The sequence below is a fragment of the Alosa alosa genome, chromosome 8 (assembly GCF_017589495.1).
Source record: "Alosa alosa isolate M-15738 ecotype Scorff River chromosome 8, AALO_Geno_1.1, whole genome shotgun sequence".
NCBI classification, from domain to species: Eukaryota; Metazoa; Chordata; class Actinopteri; order Clupeiformes; family Clupeidae; genus Alosa; species Alosa alosa.
The window spans coordinates 30,816,636-30,843,807 of record NC_063196.1 but is presented as its reverse complement, the minus strand read 5'-3'; the positions used below and the strand labels follow the sequence as shown (position 1 = coordinate 30,843,807).

Below are 27,172 nucleotides of genomic sequence, written 5' to 3'. Positions count from 1 at the left end.
GCTCTGAGAGCTTTAAACTTGGCATGTTTATAGTCAGGAAGTTGCTTTACTTACTAGAAAAAACTGGATGCGAATATCTTGATGTATGGAATAAATAGAGACATGTAAACATACACCTAAAAAAAGCGGACATGCAAAAAATGAATATCTATACAGAATGTTTTCATTTACTTTGTAGCTGCTTTACCAGGGATTATCATAGAAACACATGGCTTGTTGGAAAGGTGGGGTTGTTCTGAATCCAACAATGCCAAATATGTAAATATAGTATAACGAATCAGGGTGTTCTGTCACTCAATGTATGAGGTGTCCAAAATGAAAGAAAACGGAACACTGTCAAAATACAGTCTCAAGTCCAAATCACATTATCAGTGGTGAGAAGAATTCACTCATTGTTACTGCAAGGTAAGTGCTGCTCTATATTTACATTTAATAATAATACATTTCATATGTCCCAGTATTAAACAATTCATATTATTAAACAATATGAAACACAGATCCAATTGAATCAGGTTAACATTGGAATGGAACACCTTTATTAAAATATATATATTCACTTGAATTTTGTTTTGGTCAAGTCATTACTGAATAATGGAAAATAATATTGTTAGCTTTTGTCTGTCCAGACCAGCAGTGGACAGTACAGCCTACACTGCTTACTTTACCCCTAAGTAGCTAAACAGTTAGTTGTAGAAACTACTTTCCCTAGCTAAGAAAGTACTTAGCCCTCTGACCAATGTTGCACGTGTAATTCAACTTGATTTGCATTTCAATGAAAATTCTGAAATGTATATCATTTTTCCTTTTCGCTAGTCTTTTGAATTATGGAGAATGTCTTACAGGCATTGGATCCAAAGCTTTGTATCATTTGTGGGAAACATTTTGAAAAGGGCAAGAAAAAAGATCCCTATGTCCAGTAGAAGGCCTCCAATGCATACTTACCCTTGCTTAGCAGAGAGAGAGATGGTGATGTCCATAAAACTCTGGCTCCATATACAGATGATATTTCCTCCAAAATCAAAGTTTCATATCATGTAGAGTGAACTACTGCAGTAAGACAAAAATCAGTGAGCAGCAGCAAGTTGCAAATGGAGTGAGAGCACATCTGCACCAAGAAGGCTGAGTAGGGTTGTGTTTCATTTGTGGGAAGGCCAGCTCTAGATCAGAACCTCTGACAGCCAATTCGACTGGTACAGGGGCAATGTAAATTATAGGCCAAGTATACTTGCGTATACAAGGAATTTGGTCTCTTCCATCCGTGAATTAGTGAACACACAGAGCACACAGTGAACACAATGAGATAAAGCACACACTAACCTGGAGCAGTGAGCTGCCTTATTACAGCGGCGCTCGGGGAGCAGTGAGGGGTTAGGTGCCTTGCTCAAGGGCACCGTGGATGTGGGCATGGGAGAGCAGTGCTCAACCACTTCCCCCGCCTTTTTTCCTTTCTGGGTCGGGGATCGAACCGGTAACTCTTCCGTTACAGGCCCGAACCCCTAACCAGTAGGCCACGGCTGTCCCCAGTACCAGAGGCAAGGTCCTTCGGGCAGCTTCTGAATGTACATTCAAATTCTTTCATGCCCAGATCTCTTTGCTTTGCAAATACCATAAAATGTGCCTTGCACACTACATCTCTAAACAAAATATAACAGCAGCCATAGAAAAGAATCAAAAAAGCAGACCAATGTCTATAACAAAGCCTTTATTAAGCTCACTGAAGACATTGATAAAACAGTATTGTCCAAAGATATAAAAGTGAGGACTCAATTCTTTGACTGATAGCTATGACAACATACTAAAGACCATGGCTGAGCAAGAAGGTGTGTCTATAGTTCAACACAAGAAACTAAAGGAAAAGCTGATACAGCATTACAAAACAGGCTTGCATTTGTTCCACGTCCAAGACAGTCAGATCTGATCTGCTCAGATAGTATGACCATATTGTGCACTGAGGGAAGCTGCTACACTTACAGAAATAACAGTAGACTGAGACTTAACTTCCACAGACAAGTCAGAGTCTTTCTGAAATCCAAATATTACACAGGGCTGCAGACATATTGAGGAAAAGCATGGATCAGGTAGAGCATGACAGTGAGTAATATGTCAGCAGTGACTGTCTATTATGTTTCCAATGCAGCAAGTATGTACCCAACATCCTGTATGACTTTTGTGAACTGTTGTGTTGATTAACATGCCCACAGAAATGACCAAACATGTGATGATGAAGGAGAATCTGTGTGTTATCGCAATTTGTCATGATCTCATTGAACAGAGCTGTCACATCCATACGCCAATCACACTGGGACTTCCCATTTTGATACATCATAAGTTTGGTAGTAAGACAGTCATCAATGAGCTCAGTGCAATGGGACACTGTGTTTCCTATACAGATGTTAGGCACTTCTCACATCTTTTGCAGCAGACCAGATATCAAGGACAGAGAGTGGTGTCTACATCCCAACTGGCCCCACTGTAGTTGCTGAACATGGAATTTGTGATGCAGCCATCAGCAACTTTGACCAAAATGAAGACACCCTGGATGTGAACCGTAAAATAATGGACAAAATGTACCTGTATACAAGTTTATCTCCATCCATTCATATCAATCATGTTTAAGGTGGTGAGGGACCTCTGAACCTGAGAGAACCTGTGCTAGTCATTTATCTGCTGTGGAGACTTGCCCTCAGAACACAACAGACATCATAGCATGAGTTGTACACTTCCCATCCAGGGTGTCTTCATTTTGGTAAAAGTTGTCGATGGCTGCATCAACAATTCCATGTTCAGCAACTCAAGTGAGAACAGTTGGGATGTAGACACCACTGTCCTTGATCTATATTTCTTGTGTTGGCACACCTTCATGCTCAGCAATGGTCTTTAGTATGTTCTCATAGCTATCAGTCAAAGAATTGAGAGTTGAGAGTCCTCACTTTCCTACCTTTGGACGATACTGTTTTATCAATGTCTTCAGTGAGCTTAATAAAGGCTTTGTCATAGACATTGGTCTGCTTTTTTATTGTTTTCTATGGCTTCTGCTATATTTCATTTAGAGATGTAGTGTGCAAGGCATTTTATGGTATTTGGTATCATGCAAAGAGATCTGGGCATGAAAGAATGTACATCTTCATCAAGCCTTTCAGAAGCTGCCCGAAGGACCTTGTCTCTGGTACTTGCGACTGTTCTAGTTGAAATTGCTGTGAGAAGTTCTGTTTTAGAGCTGGCCTTCCCACAAATGAAACAATCTTTCTGTATTGGAAATTATGTTGTATCAGCCCTACTCAGCCTTCTTGGTGCAGATGTGCTTTCACTCTCAACGTTTGCAACTTGCTGCTGCTCACTGATTTTTGTCTTACTGCAGTAGTTCGCTATACTGTACATGATACATGATATGAAACGTTGATTTTGGAGGAAATATCATCTGTATATAGAGCCAGAGTTTTATGGACATCACCATCTCTCTCTGCTGAGCAAGAGTAAGTATGCGTTGGAGGCCTTCTACTGTGGGGTTTTGGACATACATAGGGATCTTTTTTCTTGCCCTTTTCAAAATGTTTCCCACAAGCTTTGGATCCAATGTCTGTACATTCTCTACAATTTAAGAGACTAGTGAAGAGGAAAAATTTCTGAATTTTCATTGAAATGCAAATCAAGTTGAATTACACATGCAACATTAGTCAGAGGGCTAAGTACTTAGTAGCTAGGGAAAGTAGTTTCTACAACTAACTGTTTAGCTACTTAGGGGTGAAGTAAGCAGTGTAGGCTCTAATGTCCACTGCTGGTCTGGATAGACAAAAGCTAACAATATTATTTTCCATTATTCAGTAATGACTTGACCAAAACAAAATTCAAGTGAATGTAAATATTTTAATAAAGGTGTTCCATTCCAATTTTAATCTGATTCAATTGGATCTGTGTTTCATATGAAATGTATCATTATTAAATGTAAATATAGAGCAGCACTTACCTTGCAGTAACAATGAATTTGTCAACATTCTTCTCACCACTGATAATGTGATTTGGAATTTTGCCAGTGTTTCATTTTGGACACCTCATACATTGAGTGACAGAGCACCCTAACTTCTCATACTATATGTACATATTTGGTATTGTTGGATTCAGTACAACCCCACCTTTCCAACAAGCCATCATATGTGTTTCTATGATAATCCCTGGTAAAGCTATAAAGTAAATGAAAACATTCTGCATAGATATTCATTTTTTGCATGTCCGCTTATTTTAGGTGTATGTCTCTATTCATTCCATACATCAAGATATTCACATCCAGTCTTTTCTAGTAGGTAAAGCAACTTCCTGACTATACACATGCCAAGTTTCAAAGTTCTCGGAGCTTGTGTGATTGATCTGCACTAGTTTATATGCCTTAACTCCCATACGGACATGCTATATTTTAGTCCTTTTTTTGGTTTTGGGGTGTATAACAATATCTGTTAATTTAACAATCTTAGCAGTAAAATATTTTTAGCCAAGAATCCATTTCATATATGGGAGACCTTAGAGATGAGGAAAAACATTGTTGGGTTTAGGTCTACCTCCGGTAGGGGTATCTCAAAAATGTGGGGCCATTGTCACTAGCCTATTTGCTCCCGAAAGAAGAAAATCTTCTTAAAGTCTTGACCTAAGCTTGCTACAGAGGTCATGGGAAATAGCAATAAAAGGCAAGAATGTGTGTTTCAGACCAAGACGTTTAGGCTATTCAGCCCATGCTGTGCTGCACAGCACTTCTGTCAGATTGTTTATGAAACCAGATTGCAGTTAAGGATGTTTGTCCTGCACAGCGAGATTAGGCTGATAAGCTTAATAGGCCTACATGTTATCCACCAAACATCACATTGCTGAGCCAAATAAGTTAAGCAGGTGTGGGCTTGGTTAGTACTTGGCTGGGACACCTTGGAAAACTAACTAGCTGGAAGTGGTGTTGGTGGCTGGTCAGTAGGTGGCACTCTTCCCTCTGGTCAAAAAAATCAATCCCAATGCCCCAGTGCAGTGACGGGGACACTACTGCAAGAGATGCTGTCCTTTGGATGAGACAATAAACCGAGGTCCTGCCTCACTGTGGTAATTAAATATCCCATGGCACTTATCGCAGAGTAGGAGGTTCCCTTGTGTCCTGGCTCACTCAATCTGGCCCCCTAATCATCACCCAGTGTAATGGGCTCATTCACTCTTTCACTCTCCACCTCAAGATGGTGTGTGGTGAGTTTTCTGGCGCATAATGACTGCTGTGTATCACCCAGGTGGGTGCTACATTAGTGGTGGTTAGTGAGGTCCCCCTTACTGTGAAGCGCTTTAAGCAGAGACTATCTAATGAGGAGACACAGCACTCAAAAAATCCTCCATAGAAATGCATGGGGTTAGTTTGTAACGTCAATATGGCAGTTGTCCACACATATCCCAGCCCTTCCGCGGCAAAACATTGACATATGAATACATTGAGCCAATCACGTGGTGTGTTGTGAAGACATTGTGCCAATCATGCGTTGTGATCTCACCGCTGGAGCAAGGTTGGTGTTGTGAAGCCTTGCGCTCATGCATTTCTGCCAAAATAGTTGCCCGATAAGTGCCAAAAAGCATTGCAATATGGCCGCAGAGTGGAGGGACTTGCCTAAAAGGACTTTGCTTTGAGTGTCTAAAAGCGCTATAAATATCACATGTATATAAATGTCACATGTTGTTGTGCAGATACTCCTAGATGCTGCACAAAGGATTAAGTCATGGATTGGTGAGTAGTTCAGTACTTCTTTCCATGAGAATAAATCCCATCTGACTTTTATTTGAGGACTTCTATTGGAGTCTTGTGAATAACAAGACACCGGACACTTACAGCGCTGTAACCAGAGACAAAAAATAAAGGATATCCAGTGTCTTGTGAATAACAAGACACCGGACGCTTACAGTGCTGTAACTAGAGACAAAAAATAAAGGATATCTAAACTTAAATCCTGGAAAGACCAACATATATCTCTCTTATGATAAAGAGGTTCGATTTCAGATGCTGGAGGATTTTTTGTCCCTCCTGTCTGACTTTTGGCCAGTCGCACAATACGAGGTCATTGAAATGCAGAGAAGGGTGTCTGTGTGCATGAGTACACATGTTTGGAGTCGGCTTCTATCAGCGTGTGTCACATCTGGATTTCTCATTGTGAGGGAGATGGGAGAGAGGGGCCAAAGGTCTGTTTCTGCTTTGACTTTAAACATGCGGCTCTTTTTATTCCATTTGTTTGATATGATTTTTTTTCGCGCTCTGTCACATAAACATGAAATAATAAATAAATATAAACCTCAAAACAATCTTGAATGGATTTTTTGGTTCAGGATCTGTGACAGTGAAAAAGTGTGGCATCACTCTTTCCTTTGATATTAACCAGCACCGATTAGTCTCATGGTCTGGCCGGTCAAATAGAGGAAGTGAAACTATTCTCTCCTCCAGAGGGAAAGATGGGAAACCTGGGGGCAGTCGAGGGGAGATGAGGAAAGGAAAACGGAGAGTTCGTGGGAATACTCCGACTCCAACATAATATGTGCACTCCAACTCCTGTAGGTCTGAGCACAATTCTTAAGAACTACACATAGCACAGAACATTTACATTTAATCACACACAGTTATCTATCACATAAGTTAAACTATTCTCTCCTCCAGAGGGAAAGATGAGGAACCTGGAAGGTATGAGCACACGCAGCGCTCTATCACATAATCTAATACAGAAGCAAGAAAATGCACATAAAAATTGTGACTCTGACCTGAAAGAGCAATCATTTGCGACAAACAGATGGTTTTGGTGTTGCATGGCAAGTCTTATATACTGTACATGGATTAAGTTTATAGTCCCAGACTACTTTGTCTCCATTGAAATTCTCTTTTATTCCAGGACTAGGTTTGATCCGTGTGGGAAACGTGCCTGGAGGGCTCTAACTGACAACATGAGCGCTGTATCCAACCTCTAAGGATGATGAACCTCTTATCAAGTGTGCAATGCTGAGGGAGGCTGAGTCAGACTCAAAGAGCAAAGCTGTTCCGCTTGGGGCACCCAAATGGCCAGCAGCGGCCCTGCGTGAGGAACAAAAGATGAAAGCAAGATGTTAGAACTGTGAAGCTGGAAACCGCGCACAACATAGCTCAGAGCCAAAGAGGAAAAGCTAGTGGTTGTGATCGTGGAACTGGACTATGAATGGTTCTTTCAGCCCTCCCCCCCCCCCCCAACATAAATATGTTCGGAGTCAAATATGCACCATACATTTGCATCAAATAAAATCAAGAGTGACTTTCCAGATACGCCCAGCACTCGAAGATCTGCAGATATTCTTAACACCTGGTGCAATGAAACAGCCAGTGTGTCTGCTCCCTCTCTTTGTCTCAGATTCCTTATGCTTCCTAGAATTCTGACAGTCCTTTCACATTTAAACGTTGCTAATTAATTAGATTTGGTGTTATGGATTGGCAACCCTAAATCTCCAGTCACATCCTTGTCCTCGGTTTTATTTTGAGCTGTTCTCACACAACTACAGGATTTATGGTTTTGAAGTCATATTCTTGACTTTCAAGTCATATTCTCGACTTTCCAGACTTTCAATGGGAACTTGTTGATAATAAATATAACGTATAATTCAATATATTTAATAACTTTGTGAAATATAGCCGCCCACAGTTCAGAGAGATCTTTGGCAGAGAGGAGGCTTGCTGTTCTACATGTATGACAGGGGATTAACAGTGCTTACAGGAGCTTACGACATAACTTTACTCACACCTCATCTGAACTCTCTCTCTCTCTCTCTCACACACACACACACACACACACACACACACACACACACACACACACACAAACATACACACACACACATAGAGAGAGCGAAAGACAGAGAGAGAGAGAGATACATACATGCACATGTGCAAACGTAACTACATAAGAGCAGCAGATGTAACAGCTCTCCTGAAAGGATGAAGAATGTGAGTTTTAAACCCACAGAGGAGCTGCTGATATCACTCCTTATGGACCAACCAATCCATTAAAACTCTCTCCTCAGCTCCATAAGCCCTTATGAATCACGTAGCCTACATGCACACAAACACTGCATTTTGTGAGATCACACACACATATCAGCCAGTCAAAATTCCTAGTCTAATTTACCCAAATACCTGTGCTAAAGACCTCTGAAGTTCACCTACAAAAAGGACCCAAAGCTCTTATATGGGTAAAGATGGTACTTTTGGGTCCTTTTTGCAGGAAAACTTCAGATTCCATGGGCTGATACTGCCTCGTGACCTGACTCTGAGGTGAGATGGTTCACTGTGATGGACCCAGGCTGGTTGGTGCACGGGAACGGAGCAGATCAGATCAGAAGTAAGGACATCTACTTACTGTGGCGTAACTAGCTACAGCTCCCATACCACGATTGGGCCCACGTACTCCCGAGGACCAAGGTTCAAGCGTGACCTGGGTTATTTCTCGATCCCACCCCATCTCTCTTTCACTTGCTTCCTGTCACTCTCACTGTACTATCAAATTAAAGACATTAAAAAAGAAGAATAAGGACATTAGACTCATGGGTATAGTGCCACCACAAGTGTCTCCTCTCCACCAAACTCGAATGGGTGCTGATGTCTGAGTCATTGGGCAACAAACATAAAAAGCATGTATCCACTCTATGTCAATTATTGTAATATATCCATCGGGGAAACTAGCTGAGAAGCACTGATGTGCATACCCGCCTATCCAGCACTGACATTATGTCTATTGCCCTCTACTGGTGAGTAATGGATGTGTAAATGCACAAAAGTGCATACATGCACTATACTCACACATGCACAGGACCGTAAGTACATTTACTTGATTACTGTACTTAAGTATGATTTTTGAGTACCGGTATCTGTACTTGAGTATTAATATTTTTGGAAACTTGTGACTTTCACTCCACTACATTTAAAGGACAAATACTGTACTTTTGACTCCTTTTGAAATATGAGCATGAAGTAATCGTTACTTTTAACCACATTTGAGTCTTTGAATGCAATGTGATTGACCATCTTGAGGTTTCTTTTTTTTCAATAGTCCAATTTGAACTTGGCTGAGGTAATGATGGTGAAAATAGATTCTTCATCAGAACATCCTCCATGCAGCCTGGGAGAACTACACGAACCTTGTAATTTAAACTTGAAAAGTGGTCTGATGTTAACCAGGTTATCCTCCATGATCATTGTGAAATTGGAATAAAATTTGGCAATCACCTGACATTCACCACATACAGTAGATAGTTCTTTAGGGTACATCATTAAACGATAAATAATCTACTCAAAATTTAGTTATCTGGTTTTATTTTCGGCAGTTAATATGTTTTAAGATTTGTGAATAGAGAATGACTAATGATTTAAATTATATTATTGCATCCATTTGTACAGTTGCAAGGTTATGAAAATAGGTCAAATGTTTTTGTTGGATGTAAGTCCTATGAGTGACCAAATGATGCATATCTTATTATTGTAATGACCAAATAAACATTACATTACAATACATGGATACATAAATTACAAAATACATGTACTTCTGATTATTTCAGTATTTTTAAAAACAAGTACTTCTGTACTTCAAGTAAAAATCTGACTTAGCAACTGTCACTTGTATTGGAGTAATATTTGACAAGGTGTATCTACTTTCACTTAAGTAAAGGAATTGTGTACTTCGTCCACCTCTGCAAATGCATGCACACATGCTTTGGGCTGGCCAGATTCTTTACATAGCAACGTGAGGGCGTGGTGGTCAGTGGTCTAGGGCTATTACTGGATGAGGAGCCTCCTTTCTGGAAGGACTTTTAGTAAAGTTGGAGAGTGACATGCCTTTATATGTGCAGACTCCTTACCACAAAGCCAATGTCTGTCATCACAGTATTGATGACAAATGAGGAGCATTGTCAATGTCCATGTCAATGTCAATTTATTTATAAAGCGCATTTACAGACGGCTTAGCCGCACCAAAGTGCTTCACAATAAAGTGCAATAAATAAAAACAGGAAGACACAAAACAAAAACAAAAAAGGCTACAGTTAAAATAAATTAAGAAATGCAGAAAAAAAGAACATTTAAAACTAAACACTGGGGCATAAAGGGAGACACTAGCCAAAGGCAAGTGAAAAGAGGTGGCTCTTTAAAAGGGACTTAAAAACATTTAGAGACTGATCTGAACGGATGTGGAGGGGGAGGCAGCGTAGTGTAGATGCCAGTGTAGAGAGCATTACAGTAGTCCAGTTGTGATGTGATGAAGGCATGGATGACTGTCAAGATCGCTCTGGGGCAGGTAGGCTTTGGTCTTAGCACTTAGACTTGCCCATCTGATGAGAAATGTACGCTGCACTGTATAGGCTACACTATCGTAACACCCCCAATTATCACCACTTTTATTCAGAAATTCTAAAACAACGACGTTTTTCAAAACTTCAAAATAACATTTGCTAAATTAACCTGACATTTTTCAGTAGGCATAGGTGTGTAGATTTGAACAAAATCTGGTTTGTTTGTTAACGGGAGCATTTACTGCCTGAAATATCCGATTTTGTTTACCACGCTCGGAGTTATAGTGCTGGCCTGATGGGTCGCCTATTTACACCGTTTCAACGGCACATGGACGGTTAGACCGAGAATTCTCGTCGTGAAATTAAAATTCCACTGGAGCTCCAAGCGGTTGTGTACACGCAGCCTTACAACACTGTCTACAGCTCTTTGAGTCACGGTAAAATGTCATTTTTGGTACATAGCTAATTTAGATACACCTATGGTGTGGGTGGTTGCGTTTCTTTAGGAGTCTGCTGTCTTGGTTTGTATAGAAATTGATATTAAATGACACATACACGCAAGACGGTGGAAATACGGGACCGACGGTAATAGGGGGAGTTCCGATACAGATGTAAAGGAAATACACACTAAACATACATCTCTTTAAACAGTCACATATAGGATGCAGTCTGTATACACACAAAGCGTGGGCATGGAGAGTGTTTCTGCGGTTACTCATCCTCAGTTTTAGCATCCCTGTTTAGCATCCACATTTAAAAAAAAAAAAAAGCTTATATCATTATCTCTTCAGGCTTCAGGAGAGCATAAGTGGAAGGGTCGAGGTTCAAAGGATCAGAGAGATTCGGTCAGGATCACAACCTCCACATCCTGAATGGTCTGGTTGATGTTTGGAGTTCACTATGAGATGCCTCAGCCGGTCCTGTCAGAGTGAGTGGAGGAGGAGCCGCAGCCTGACGCCTGAGTGAGAGGTCAGGGGGGACTCGTGGGGGATTGTGTGAGTTCTGCTGGCAGCGACAGAGACTGGATTGGACCGGTCTGATAGTGCTAACATCCATCATCTTCTCTCTTTCTCTGGACCCGGGAGGCCTATGAGGATGGCTTGATTCACGGTTCCCACCATAGAGCAACACTAACCAGACCATAGATGACCAAAACATAACCCTGCTGTACTGATTTTGTTGGATGGTGTTCTACAAGCACGCGCCTGTGTGTGTGTGTATGTGTATGTGTGTGTGTGTGTGTGTGTGCTTGTGAGTGGGGCAGGGTGTGTGTGTACACATGTCAAAAGAAAGAAAACCAGGGCTAGAACAGAGATTTCATTTACTCATTCATCACTACACAAGCTTGATTCCTCTGTCGCACGTGCACTCAAAAAGAATCTCCACAGGCAATTAATTATTTTAATCACCCTGCAAGTGGCCAAGTTCAACACACGGTGCCGCAATCTCCCGTTTTTTTCATGTGCTCGCCAGATCACTAATCGCGTGATACTTTAATCTCTTTAACTGGTAATTTGAGATCGCTGGGTTGCATTGGGTAATACTAACACAAGCCTGACACACTAACCTGGCTGCCTTAAAAAGGAAGTGCTCGTGATGCCCCACATGCCCAGTCTAACATGCTGAACTATTGACACATTTACTTTTATGAGTAAAGTACTATTTCTAGAGAGGAATGCAGTAGGCCTGATAACAATAAAAGTAATGATAATAATAAAACATTTTTGACAAGCCTTGATGTCTATTTAGGCCACTGAAGAATAATGACGTAATTTCTTGCACCTGTCTGGCAAGTGCTTCATAAGTAGCCTAATATGTAAAACGCAGAAAGATACTCTAGGCCTATTTAAATTAAGTTAAATTAAAATACATTAAAATCCAAAATAATTATCATAATTATTTGCATAAAACAAGCACAGTGTGAAACAAACGGAATGCAAAACTCGAGAAAGACACCCGAGGAAGAAATAATATGCGGCAATATCAAGTTCGGCTATTAAATCTTTCCATGTTTCTGAAAGTCCCTAAAGCCGCCCACTTCCTTCAGTCTTCTTCCGGTAGACAGCCACCTGGCCCCCGCAGGTGGGTTGGGCGTGGTGTGTACACACGGGAAGGTGAACGGCCTCACAGTGCGTGCTTGGCCAACACACCAGCGTGTTCGAGCGAATATTTTCACATCTCACGTGATAACCAAGACAGTGTATCGATACAAATCAGTTTAGCGATAGACAGCGTGGAACTTCAACTAAGGCGGAAAAAGGGTTATTTTCTTTCACATACAATGCAGGGATCTTCAGGCGTAGGTACTTCGCGCATTCTTGGGAAGGGGCCTGAGTTCTTACGCAAGCAACTTGAACTAGAAAGCGAGGGCAAGGCGGGTATGACGGCCGCGGAAAGACTGGCAGCTAGCAAGCCCCGCTACGTCAAGAGCCAACAGGTGGTCAACTCGACGCAGGAGCCGGTGATCTGCCTCAACACGAATTCTGTAAGTAGCAACGATTCATCCAACAGGAGTTCGAGTAAGAGCGGGAATGAAAAGGCGACAGCTGAAAAAACAGTCTCAGGTGAACCATCACCACCTGAGGACACTGTTGCCGTGAGACGCAGCAGCTCCAAAAAACGTCCAGATTCACTAATGTTGTACAGACAGAAATGTGAGCTAATACGGGGATCGCCTGGGGTCAGGCACGAACGTATTCAGGCCCGGAGAATGCTACTGAACACCATCAAAGACAAGACGGAGACAGTGACCGAGATCAGGGGTAAAGATGGCCAAAAGGAGGAGAAGGCGACCGAAGCCGATGCGAGAAAAGGTGGCTCAAAAGATTCCACTCCTGCTCCCGCTGTTGCACAATCTGAAAACCGGCCTAAAGTGGACATATGCGCACAGCAGGAGAACACGGTTACCGGAGATGGCCAGGAGCGGCCCCGACACAAGAGAGTGACCGAGGTTGAGCGCAGGGCGCGGAGAGGGAACGGATTGGAACGATCCCACTCTGACATCAGCTCTCGGTACTCGAAAAACTTCGCTGATTTCGACGCCTTCTTCACCTACTGCGGCCTTGAAGGCGACGTTGTCACCTCCCTTGGGAAAGAGAACTTCTCTGCACGCTCTGACGAATTGGCGAGCAAAATACGCAGCGTCAGTGTCAGTACTTCTGAAGACCGGTTCTCCCGGAGCAGTGGCTGCAGCGCCGGGCTGCAGGAGGAGGAATTGCTGGAGAATGCCCGCCAGGCCACGTCTGTAATTGAGCGCAACGCACGGATAATTAAGTGGCTATATAGCTGCAGAAATGCCACGGAATCCGGCAAAACACTACGAGAGCTGGCTTAAGATTGTCCTTTTTGCTGTCTCTCAGATATGCAAGATTATTTTGTACAATATATCCTCCATAATGGACACTGTCACATAACTAAGGCCTGCTGTATTCAATATTTGATGCAAAGGCATTGTTTTTTCTTTATTTAAATATTGCTGCTGGATCTTGGATTTATGGTCTGATCATATGAAGCCTACAGTTGCAATAATACTAATAGGCCATGATGATGTTTGTTGTCTCTAAGCATACACCTGTTTTCTCAGTGTTTTTGCTGCTGTGTGGTCAGGACCTGCAATAGTGAGGCACCACAGACCTGCTACTAATCAGAATGCAACATGACACACACACACACACACTTCAGAATTAAGGCTTGTGGCTTGCCAGAATATGCCGCCCTTGGCAGCTAAATTCTAGAAACTCACATGATGGATGAAATGTGTCCCTCGGAGTAATCAACATTCCTAGCCTGGAGTGTCAGAAAACTGCTGCCAGATGTGTTATGTTTGTTCTGTTACTGTGTCATAGGTAGCATGGAAAACAGTGTGAAGACAGTGTGCACATTTGTTTATCTGTATTTGTTAATCCTTGACAAATGAAACACCCAACAGTTATCTCTGTACCTTACTTATCTGTTACACACTATCTTGTGTGAAAGGATTGTTTTCTGAGGTAAAAGTTACCACATAGCTATTCTGTTTGCATTTATGATGAAAATAGTTTTTCTGCCTAGAAGTATTTCATGAACACCACCACGGTGAGCAGCTAAATTAGCCTCATGAATCTGATGAAGAGACTGGAGCAATATTTCTCCTCCATCTTACAGACACACAGAGGTGAGGAGGAGCAACGAGACTTGATCTTACCGAGAGTGCTCAGGAGAAGGTGTTTGCCTGGAACAAGTCTTCCATGAAAGCAGTCTTTCGCTGAATCATGTTTCATGTTCATGAGACTTTCTTAGAATTAGGTGGCTGTTCTGGGTTGGGCCTTCCATGGGTGTGTTACATCTGTGGCTGCCTGTGAAGTGGATGACATCACCAGGGTCGGTCACCCCTTATTGGCAGTTTCGCCAGGGTTCAGATGGGGGCCTACTGTAAATCCCTTTCCTGTTGGATAAAAGACTAACTAAAAGACTGGAATTAAGGGTTGAATATTAAGAATACAGTATATCAGATCAAATGTTCATCTCCTGCTTCCAATACTCCATAAAAAGTGTTTTTATATTTACAAAATAAGAGTATTAAGCTAACATTTTTGTCTATTTTCAGTTTCTTTTTTGTTACTTGCATGTGTGTGTTATTTTTTATTTTTTTTAATATTATTATTATTGTTGGTGTAAGAAGACAGTGAGCAGGATAAGACATCACACTGACATAATAGAGTTATAGTTATGGATAATGAATAGAACAAATGTTAAGCCATAGAAAGTGTCAGATTTGTTGGAAGGGTGTTGTCAAACCTTTTACAGTCGTTTTAGTATTAATCTGCAGTGTGTTTGTGGAATAGTGCATAGTCTGTGAGAGGTTGGGTGTTTGGTACAGCTCTGAAATTATTTCCTGGACAAAAACTCCCACACTGTGGCCCCAGGCTCACAGTCAGGCTTTGTATCAGTGTATTCAGACATATGCCGACATGCAGGCGCGTGCACACACACACACACAATCACACACACACAGAGACTACACACACACATATACACACAGACTACACACACACACCCACCCACACACATGCACCTTTGAGGCTGATAGTAGCAGGATGGTAGGGTGTCTGGGCGAGTCTCGTCCTGTTCATCTCACTTTTATTCCAGGCTGTTTCTCTCTCTCTGTGTGTATGTGTGTTTGCTTGTGAGTGTGCACCAGAACTGTTTAACACAAAGGAAGCAACACCCTGTCCTCATGTAAGGCATACCACAGGACATGCACAGGGATGGATTACTGCACGGGCCTACCGGGCCCAGGCCCAGGGGCCCATGGGGTCAGGGGGCCCTGAAGCCCAAGCTTTTGCATGGAATCATTGCCTCAATATCAACAAATCAGGATGTAGGCTATGAATCTGATTGAATGTAGTATTGGCCATCCCCAAAATGCACCAGAATACAGGAAATCACATCAAACAAATTAAAAAAATATCTGGGGGAGGACCCCCAAACCCCCCCTCCCACATATGCGAGAATTAGTGGGGCGCCCTTAATACATCTGGGCCCAGGGGCCCGAAAGTTCATAATCCGCCCATGGACATGCAGTGCTTTTGCCAAAACAAATCCCTGTAAACCTCTCCGGCCAGTTTAATAGACTCTAATTGACATAGGGGTAGAGGAAGCATTTGAATATTTTAAGCACTTTTAACTATCTCCCCTTACATACATTGCTCTGACAATGCTTAACCATTAGATGGCAGTATCTGACTCATGCACAGAGGATTTCTGTCAGTAAGTCAGAGCTTGTACTTACAGTAGAGCCCATCTTAACTCATTGGGATCAACTCAGTGGATGATCAATCTCCTATCTACACTGAATTTGCATCTTGAGAACAATGACACATGGCAAAGTTTGCAATTCTTTCAGTGCTTAAAGATGGGGTAGATGCACAAAGTCATTCACATGTCATTAGCCTCGTTAAATTCCTATGACGCGCACTATACGCGCAGGGATCTGATTGTTCTACACGAACCGTTGTTCAGGAAGCACACCGCTAGCGCGTGAATCGTGATACATTCTCAATTTAGTTGGCGCGATGGCGGAGTCAAGATATCCATAAATGGCCGAGAATGTCTGAAGTTTTCAAGTTAAGTTTTGGGATCATTACATACTCAAAAAGGAAAAGAACAAGCATCTGAACCGAAAACATCCACTCCATGCTGTTTCACCAAGCGTCAATAAAGTAGGCTATTTATCAATCTATCCAGCCTATCTATAATCTATCTACAGCCTATAGCCTACATTGATGTTGGCTGATTTTAATCACATACTGTATTTGTAGCGATGTCGTGATATAATGTTTAGCTTTGGTGTTTTTAAGTAGTAAACTTATTCACGTTCAATTGCAAGACAGTATGCCTAAAAAAGAACCCCTTATACACACATGCATGCACCCTCATCTTCCCTCACGCACTGCAGGCGTGCGTGCACACACACACACACACACACAGGTTGCTAGGTTACCATAGCAAATAGGCTCACCCCAGAAATGATTTTTTAGTAGCCTAATGGTAAAATTATTTGTTAGTAGCCTAATGGTAGGCTATTTTTTAGTAGCCTAATGGTAAATGCTGCAGGTGTAGAAATAAAACAGATATTTACTTTGATGTCAGGTCTAGATTACAGCATGAAACCTGTTGTGCATATTAATACATTAAATTGCGTTCCCTCTTCTCCCTCCCAGCACTTCACAACATAGTATGGACAGCTTTGTTCGTCCAGCTAAGTCATGCACAAGAGGTTGCAATTTTACAGAGAGCATTTTGAACATTATTTGATTGTTGGCACTGGCACTTATAAACACTAAATGGGTAAATTGCAATAAATGGGCTTAGTTTTGTAGCCTAATGTTGGAGTTAGAATAAATACCTCTGTGCCAATTGCTTGATCATTTTACAGCCATGTCATTTTCGTTATGCATTATTTGTTTTGGTTGTTTAAAAATGCAAAAAAAAAAAAATCGGATTAATCGATCGATAAAGTGCTAGATTAATCGATTACAAAAAGAATCGATAGCTGCATGTCATTCACTATAAGTCTGGTAGGCTATTTGGAGAATGGTTTTCATTGTTTGGTTGTAAGCCTAGATAAATTAGAGACGGAGTCGATGAGTCTTTCATTTGAAAATCTTTGAAGCCACTGGGCCATAATAAATATCACCTGTTCAATCTCAGAGGGGTCTTTTTGTCTGGTTTTGAGACCCATTGTGGTGACAGTAAAACGGTTGGATAATATATCGAATAAACGTTGTGGTTGAGTTGTCATGTTGAATGTTGTCAACGTGCAACTTCAAATTGAAGCCACTTGCACTGAGAGGCTTGTAGTGGCATATCACAGGACATGCACTGTGAGGCCTATAGTGGCATACCACAGGACAGGACATGCAGTGCTGGAGAACGCCCCTGATGGAAAACTTTTCCGCAGTCATGACCTAACCTCTGTCACACTGCTAGTTCTGAACTGTACCGATGACAAGTGCGGGCAGGCAGGCAGACGTGCCTGCGTGCGTATATCTACGCTGCGGTAACGTGACCCGCAGAGACGATCATCATTGGTGCAGATCAGAGAACTCCCACACTCTCGTCTGTCAGAAAAGGGAGCAGGTCAGCTGCCCTCGTTTCTTAATGACTGGTGTACATTTGCACACAGAACACATGCATGCATTCATTCCATCTATACTGTATGTAAATGTGTATTTATATGTATATGTATTTAAATCTGTATAAACAAATGTGTCAACATACACTATATAAAAGACAAAAGAGGGTTTTCATGCTAGGTCTATGTCATGAATCTTGTTCACCGAGTAATTTGGACAAGAATTGTATAACTGTTATGCTTGTGGGTAAAAGGAATTTACAGGATCATGTATTAAATTATTATTATATTTTATTTATCGAACCTGATGCGTGTTGTGTTGTGTGTATTTTCTACATGTCTGAATATCTCTGTATATATGTTTATATGTGCATGAATGCATTTAAACATGTAATTACATAATTAATAAATGTGTGTGCTCTAGGAGAGTATGTGTTTGCATGCCTGGAGTGGAGTTGTATGCATGTGTGTGTGTGAATGAGTGAGTGGGCCATACTCCGGTGTTCTGTATCATAATGAGACGAGCTGTCCAGGTAACTCAACCCGCCTAAGCTTGCAGTGCCGTTGCCATGGTGCCCCAAGGGACAGGAGCCTGAGCCAGTCACAGGTGTGTGGAATTCCGACTGCGCATTCCGACGAACGGCCTCATTGTCCACACCAACCAACTCCAACTGAGGGAATACAGATGGTGGAAGAATGATCACATTTGATTTGGCATTGCTCGAGGTTTTGGCTCCTTATGCGTGTCTGTCGGAGTGCTGTGTGATGTGAAATATTGATGGGTGAAGAGGTTCGCTCCCACTCCAAAAACACAGATCTACACCTCAGCACTGTGGGGACCAATGTAGCGCAAAATTAGAGGATGCCAAAAGCCCCTGGCAGCCACAACGACACAGACACACACACCGGTGAGTGGCACTTCATGTTAAGATGATTTTATTTCCCCCTCTCTTTCTTTCTTTCTCTCTCTCTCTCTCTCTCTCTCTCTCTCTCTCTCTCTCTCTCTCTCTCTGTGTCCTCATGGTAAGGTCAGAGCTTTGCTAGAGGGAGCACATGAGTCAGATTGAACTGGGTCAGATCGCACATTGGCCATAACGTGACACGTTTGTGAGTCACACTGTGTCACAAGTACATGAGAGAAATATGACAAACATACTGGGTGCTTTTTTACCCTTAAAGAGAACATTATTGAAATCCATGTTAAAAAGAAGAAAAAAAAACATCTCTTCATGTGATGGATCATTTATTGGAGCGGACACAAGAGAAAGAAATGTTCTCATTGGGTTCTCCTTATAGCTGCTATCAACATAGTGGCTAAATGATTTCTTCTTAGAACAATGCATAGCTGCTATCAGGGTGTTTCTTGGTGTTTTATGGGTGGGTGTAGTTGAGTCGGTAGTCGGTCATATAGGCTTTACATTGCATGTTACTTGTGTACATTATCCAATTGCACGTGGGGGTAGGCTAAACCATATGCATAAGCAGTGTGGGCTGTGTGTTCTCATTACATGTAACTGCTCTCTGAAACCTTAGAACACTGGTGTTTACTGGATGATAAGAGCATTACTTCTACTGAGACCAGTGTAGCGATTCACTGTTGTAATGAAAGGACTAAGTCTGGTGTGGTGCTATTAATGTATAATATATTAGAATGGATCAATCTCTTTCTATCACTCTATCACTGCAAGATAGACTCTCTTCTTGGCTAGAGACAGCAGGTTCTCTTTTTTTTCCACTAAAGGATTCGGACATCTTAATTTGTCATTCACAGTTCATTTTGCCCGCCTATTCTAGAGATTCCACTACAGTTTTGCTCGATCGTTTTGATACCTGTGTCAACTCTGACATCACATTCTCAAAACAGTTAACACCCGTGTCTGAACAAAAGCACTCTGGACAAAATGACACATTTTGCTTGCAAAAGGCTGTTACTCTCTCAAAACACTTAAAACATGCAGCAAAAGCAAATCTTGCCTTCAAACACTACAACTTGTTACCAATTCAAAAACACTCTTTAATCAATCATTACACACTTGACAAAAAAAAATGCAAAATCTAGTTCTCAAAATGAGCATTTTTGCTATGTCTGTTCCATTACTTTCTCATTTTTCTGGTATCAGAAAAAAACTGTGAAAAGAAAAAAATGTACTGAATAAAACAATAATTCATTCATTCCTCCCTAGATGTAACTGTCATTGACATGTAAGACATACAGCAAACACCTAGCAAGACACTGTAAATTTCATTGAACTACAACTTTCATCGAAATAAACTTACAGCAAAACACTTTTTGTACTGTTTCTTCCACCAAATAGGCAATACAGTACTTTGTCTAAATGTACATTAGATCCATACTTGCAAATAGCAACACAGAACAGACATCTCTTATGTAAAATGAATGATTGCTGATTGAAGAATTGTGCAAAGGAGTTTCACACAGGTGAATCAGAGATTCAGACTTATGCAAGGAATCTATACCACACCTCAATCCTGGCGAAACCAAAACTAGTACTTCAGCCCACCCTGTTGAATGTAGCCTATTTGTTTCATCCACCAACTCTGTCAATATTGTCAGCAAATAGCTATGCAAAACATAAATACAGAAAGAAACCAAAATGGGCAACCAAAATAGAATCAACATGTCTTTCAGTGAATTCTTGGAAGGTTCCCCTCGTGTCTCAATCAGCATTGTCAGTGCTATTCTGTGGTGACCACAGAATAACACTGGCCTTCTCATGCCAAGTCAAGTGAAGTCACTTTATTTATATAGCACATCCGAAAACAACAGCAGCTGACCCAGAGTGCTTTACAATAGAAGCAACCTCATGGTTATAATGGTCCTGTATGTTGCACGGCAAAGTCACGGCAATCCCCGAGACTCTGGACCACACGGTTTTCCCAGAAGTGTTTAACCCTTAAAGGTGTAGGTTTTTGAACATTCTAAGTTCCGCAACAATTGAAGGTTCTAAAATTCTATGTTGAATTCAATGAACCCAGATATTCTTTAGAACGTTAATTTCCCAACATTCCCATCACACCGGTGTGACGGTACTCCTTTAAGGGTTAACTTTGTTGCAAGCCAGATGAATAGGCCTCCTGGTCTCTGCCTCTGCCAGATGTGGTCCAGCCCACCCTGCCTGGGGAGCGGGCAGGGACTCAGTCCCTGGAGCCCCCCGTCTACCGGGAGCTGTGGTTCATGGTAGTGATGGCGGGCGTGGCTCTGGTGCTGCTGGCCATCATCCTCGGGCTGCTCCTGCACCGGACGCTTAGCCGCCACCGCCCCCCCATCACCAGAGAGCGCCCCCCGCTGGTCCCTATGCAGCTGGAGAAAAGGGGACCCATGGCAGTTTCCAGCCCAAGCAACTCATACCTGGTGAGGTGGGGGGCGGGGGTGTCTTTTTGGCATTTTTTCTATGAATGTTAGGTAAACTTTTGTAAGTCTTTTTCATTTATTTACCTTTCCAGCTAACTGTACCACTCACCTAGACACTGCAGCTGAGCAGAAACTCTCTTTAGGCCTCCTGAAATAGTACCTACAGTTGTGCTCAAATATTTTCAAAATCATTTTCATTTCCATATTTTTTTTTCATTTTTTATTTCCATAATTCAAATATATTGGAAACATTCCACATTCAATTATAAATCAACATATTATTTATCAAGTCTGCATTATTTTTCACAAGAAGCAAAGAAAAGGAATATCATTCTGTTAAAAAATACCAGTGTTGGCATTTTTCTCTTTGACCTTAAACTGAACTAATATTTAGTTGCAGAACCATTGTTTTTGATAATTGCTGCACATCTGCGTTGCATAGAGTCAACCAACTTCTGGCACCTATGAACAGGTATTTCTGCCCAGAAAGAACAAACTACATTTCACAGTTCCTGTTTTGCTTCAGAAACTGCATTTTTTCAATGGGGTTGAGGTCAGGGGATTGAACTGGCCACTCCATTACCTCAATCCTTTATGTCTGGAACCAAGATTTTGCTCACTAACTTGTGTGTTTGGGGTCGCTGTCTTGTTGAAACACCCATTTCAGGGGCATTTCCTCTTCGGCATATGGCACTTTATTCACTTTTTGTTAAACACACTGCTATTTATTTGAACACAACTGTATTAGTAACATTTGCCAACAACCTCAGTCATCATAGTATTGTGTGTAAATATGTGTTTAAATTACAAATATATTCAAAAAAAGTTATTGTGTGCACATCCTACCTTCTGTCAGGTGCAGGACAAAAAAACTGAAAAAAAAATATATATAATGGGCGCAACAGCTTTAGACTCACATATTTAATGTACAAAGGCAACGTTTCGACCCTGCTGGTCTTCATATTTAATGTACAAAGGCAACGTTTCGACCCTGCTGGTCTTTACTAGGTCTTCTTCAGGCAAAATCAATTTTAGGGTCGAAACGTTGCCTTTGTACATTAAATATGGGAGTCTAAAGCTGTTGCGGACATTATATATTTCTTTCACTAAATTACAAATACAAAGTATTTACATTCTGAATAGACTGCCACTGACAAACAGTGTAACGAGTTTTGTTTTTCAGTTTGACACGGTGGCAGACACTACGAGCAACTCCAACAGTGTGACCCTGAAAGGCTTCACCATACACCGTGAGGTCAGAACCTCTCTTGTGGCTCATCTGTCCCATCAAAGATTGATGTTCTCTGAAAATACAAAACCTACATCTACACAATATAGAAATCAAATAATGTTCTGAGAAGTTCTGAAAATATAAAATCTGCACATGTTCTGAGGAGACTCCTGCCAGCACATATGATCACTGACCTCATTAAACCTTTTCTAAGATCATTAATTGATAAGTGCTCGGCTAGAACAGATAGTTTAACCTCAACATTGGTCGTTGGCAGTTAGTGTTAGAGCTGACATATACTTTGAGATTGGAGCATACCAAGCCTTGACCTGTCTCAATTCCCCTCCAGGATGTGGTGGACAGTAAGGTTCTGGAGGGAGAGGACGGCATCGTCACGGTGTCCACGCTGCACGTTTCAACGCTCGCACATTCCCAGAATTCCTTGCACCGCAGCATCAGTGAGGTCATAGACAAGAACACTGAGGAGGGCAGGAACGAGGAATGGGATCCTCACAGGCAGTGGCACGACAGCGGGATGGTGAGTGCCTCAAATTGATCCCAGACATGGACAGTTCTAACATAATACGGAAGGTCTTTCTAAGCGCTCCAGTGGGTGCTACAATGTGTTCTTGTGTACTTAAAAAAAAAAAAAAAAAAAAAAAAAAAAAAAAATCTATCTTTACAACTATTTGTTCGCTTTTAGTTCATGGAAGATGAAGAGTTTGTCGACACCATCAAAGGCTTCAGCACAGTAAGGAAAGAGCACACCATGTTCACAGACACCAACCTGTAGCCTGCTCCACTGGACTGGGTGGACTATAGATCCCCTGACAGACGCCACTCCTGAAGAACGCAAGTCACTGGTGGACTGGGACCTCACTGGAAGTGGATTGCTAAAGCTGTAGATGACCCTGAGGAACACCACGGCAGAGGATTGAACAGCCACAGCAACAACCACTGAGGAGGCAGTTAATTTGTAACTCACTTTGTACAGCATTACAAGCGTTTGGATTGTAATTATAAAGCCATAGGACATCCCATTACATTATCTAGAGCTAGCAGTCATCTTACCTCTCGGTTAAAGACTCAGTATTTCCTCTAGTAGCATCTGTTAACATAACACTGTTAACATCTAACACCAGTCAGAGCTCTGATCTAACTGCTGAAGGGATTTATTTGTGTGAAACGACATAACACAACATGAGGTTTCCACAAACAAATGTCCAACAGATTTTCTGACAGGGTCTGTTTTAAGTCAGTCTGTGGTTTTATTTTGGCAGAACACTCACTGACATTTCCTGGCTTTTACGAAAGCTTGCACCTGGATCCCTTTAGCGAGTCAGTGGTGCAATTTCTCAGTCTCTAATAAGCACAGTCAGAAAATGACTGATGAGCTGGCCAGACTCTTATTTTATGTCATGCACTATAAATGATAATACCGCCTACGCAGGCAAGCCCTGAGGGAAATTATTTTATAATCTGTGGCAAGAAATAGCATTTGGCTGTCACTTTATCATTTCACAACGAAAAAGTGAAATGAACACCGACCATAAGAAAGGAAAAGCAGGAAAATCAAGCAACCTTGAAGCCTATATGAATGTCACTTTAAGGAATAGAACAGTATGCTTGTCTACTTTCAATTGGTTAACGGGATCATGTGAACAATTAATCCAAGATTAAAATGAAGGCATTTCATACAGTCAAAAGTCTTTATTTAGTTGACATGAGTTCCAGTGCAAACTGGCACAAAACATTTGTACCACTAAAGATGATATGCTTTAAATGGCCTTTACAGAATAAATTAATTGTGACACATTACATTGTAATGAGAAACAAACAATAATCCGTGACAAAGAGAGTGGATAGGAAAGAAGAGGACAGAATGGTACATTAAAAACAAACATGTTTCTATTTACAAAACTGTTATTTCTGTACACAGGCAGCCATAGAAATACAGGAGAAGGAGTAGAAATATAAATCTTTAGTTCTGATGCCTGGGACAGGCCAATAGCTGCTTCTCATTTCACTATTGGATTCCATTTACTCCTATAATTACAGTAAACCTCAGGATAAAAATAGATCTTTCAATGTTCTGCCGTGACTTTCAATTAATTCTTTTAAACTGGCATATTTGACATTTAGTTTGAATAAAACAAAAGAAAATTACAAATAATAATAATAATAATAATAATAATAATAATAAAAACTCACACATTCTGCATTTGTTGATCCATCTGCTTAAGCTCTGATTCAATCTGAGGTCTTGTTTTACTGACTGTGTTTGCTAGAGGGCAAAACATGCTGGAATCTCGTTTGGAACATCAGATTGTAATCCATTCCAAAGGTACCATAATGACATTAAGCATCATAAATCAGACTGTACCGCAGAGTAGACTGAACTTTAAAATACCCATCTGACAAATCCAAAAATAAACTAAAGGGAAGTCGGAATTGTGTGGCGCTGATTTTTATAAAGCCTGTTTTGTTACATGATTGTTCCTAATAGATGTTTGGGGTAAATCTACCATCTGTAGTCCAACTGAGCCCCAAACGCGCATGGTAATAAGAAACTTCATAGCAGAGTCTCTACTGGGCATAGAGATCTGTATGCATGCTTGCACTCAGGACACGGCTCTCCCAATATTGTTATGTGATTATTGACCAAAGTTTCTTTCTAGGGTCAAACTGTCCTTAGAGCAAGTTACAGAGAAAGTGCAAGTTTGTGTCAGGTTTCGAGAGAGAGAGAGAGAGAGAGAGAGAGAGAGAGAGAGAGAGAGAGACAGAGACAGAGACAGAGAGAGAGAGAGAGAGAGAGAGAGAGAGAGAAATGCTTAACTGGCATGTTATTTGAGATTATAGTACTAGGCTCACTATAATCAGAATAAAAAGGGACAGGTAGCAAGGGTGACCAAAAGACACAAGCACTGGACATTACAAGGGACACTAAAATGTCCCCAAATACCTCACTAGGCGAAAATGACTATAGCCTAAAGACTTCACCAACTACATGAACTGAAAAAGACTATGGGAAGGTATGCACGCAGATCGATATCATATTCAAAGCTTACTCAATGTCTACATGTCCAGCATGTCGGGGACTAGCTGTGGAAGATGTTAGGAGAGCTGTAAACCTGAACACATCCTAATCACAGGACGTTAGGCAGCATGGTAACCCCCACATGTGTTCTTCCCCCGGGTCTATGCTGGTACGGCTCTAGCAGCATGCTCTGTGCATGCAAGTTAGTAGGGCTGCTTCATCATAACTGGCTTCAACAAACGGATTTTCTGATGCCACAGGGAATATATTGTTGGGGAGAATAAGGGGTTGGAGTATTGCAATGATAATCATCAATCAGAGGACTGGCACCAATCAAGGGAGCCAAGGGGTGGGAGGAACACTTTAGGCTGGCTGAAACGTCAAGGCAGAGATTAAAACCAGTTGGCACCATGCACCGCTCCAGCCTTAGGGCAGGGGGCGCCGCTGAGCCGCTATTGATGGCACCTGAGCTTTGTGTGCATTACACATACATTAGTGTACCTGGCTAAAGGAAAAAGGTTGATGCTGTATTTCACAGTCATGCAGCTGCTTTAGCAGCATCTCCATTTAGAAAGTAATTACTGTCCCAGTGTCCCAATTAATAATCTCCCATGTTTTTTACATCAGTTAAGAAATCAAGCTAAAAATGATATAGCATACAAGCTTCATATAAAAGGACTAAGATCACAAATTATTGCAGATTTTGTGCTTTATAAGTGGAAGATGTCTTTGCAGGCAAGCACAGATTTTCCCTTTTCTCAAAACCAAGCTTTCACCATCCCACAAAGGCCTGGCTAAAATGCCCGAAGAAGTTCAGCTTTTCAATGTGCTACACAGAGAGACGCCTCAGTCACAACATCAGGACTCTGCTATGCCTTATGATATCCACTTGTTAAAACTACTACCAAAGACGTTTTTGTACCCTGTCAAAGTGCACAGAGTACATTGAAAACCATGCAGTAACCTAACAGACAAATAAGATGCAACCCGACCACAGGAAATATCTCATCTGTAGGCCAAGGACATGTGGTGATCTCGTACCCGTTGGCAGGGTGATAAGTAGAATTTCTCGTACAGGATTGCGAAGTTGTTTGAGTCTGAGGAAATGGCATTGTCATGTGACGGGCCGTGAGCCACGTTGAGCTAAGGTCGCACGACTCATGGAGTAATACTGCGGACTGGCAATGCATACACTAAAATATTACAAACTCACATGCATTTAAAAATAAAAACATTTCACATGATATCAAAATAGTATATTAGGTTGACACATGGAAAATGCTATGGGATAAAAAAAATAAAAAATAAAATGAGGTAAAACATCTAAGAGTTTGAAACCATGGAGCCAGAAGCATGGCCCATGGAAACAGGACATGTGTGGTTCACTGCATCACCTCGTACCAACTGGAAGGTTCCGGCATTCCTGGAGGACTACGAGGGACATAATACTGTGAAAGAGATGGGAAAATAGGTCAGTCAAGCACACTTCAACAACTGGACAAAGCTCCTAGGCCTAGACTCTACTATTACATTAATACACAGGATTAGATGTTATAATAATCCCTTGTGCCAAAATCCAAGGTAAAAACACATTCAGATGCCCTTACTCATACT

General features: G+C 41.5%; 3 protein-coding genes across 4 annotated transcripts in view; 2 read left to right on the top strand and 1 right to left on the bottom strand.

Moving 5' to 3' along the window:
• The first annotated feature begins 12,287 nt into the window (after nt 1–12,287).
• Nucleotides 12,288–14,868, top strand: fam110c (family with sequence similarity 110 member C). The gene has a single exon (XM_048250664.1). It carries the CDS (start codon nt 12,311–12,313, stop codon nt 13,634–13,636), a length of 1,326 nt encoding a protein of 441 aa, XP_048106621.1. The 5' UTR covers nt 12,288–12,310; the 3' UTR covers nt 13,637–14,868.
• Nucleotides 14,869–21,184: 6,316 nt separating this feature from the next.
• si:ch211-57i17.5 (usherin) lies at nt 21,185–24,160 on the top strand. Its single transcript, XM_048250778.1, has 4 exons — nt 21,185–21,290; nt 22,474–22,545; nt 22,871–23,059; nt 23,225–24,160. The coding sequence occupies exons 1-4, from the start codon at nt 21,234–21,236 to the stop codon at nt 23,312–23,314; spliced, it is 408 nt and encodes a 135-aa protein (XP_048106735.1). The 5' UTR covers nt 21,185–21,233; the 3' UTR covers nt 23,315–24,160.
• A 56-nt stretch (nt 24,161–24,216) lies between these two features.
• The window catches only part of fez2b (fasciculation and elongation protein zeta 2b), a 13,037-nt gene continuing 10,081 nt past the window's right edge, over nt 24,217–27,172 (bottom strand). For both annotated transcript variants that reach the window (XM_048250776.1, XM_048250777.1), the window contains one exon: nt 24,217–27,006. In XM_048250776.1, coding sequence (XP_048106733.1) covers nt 26,990–27,006 — 17 coding nt within the window. In that variant the 3' untranslated portion in view covers nt 24,217–26,989. The remainder of the gene's footprint in view (nt 27,007–27,172) is intronic.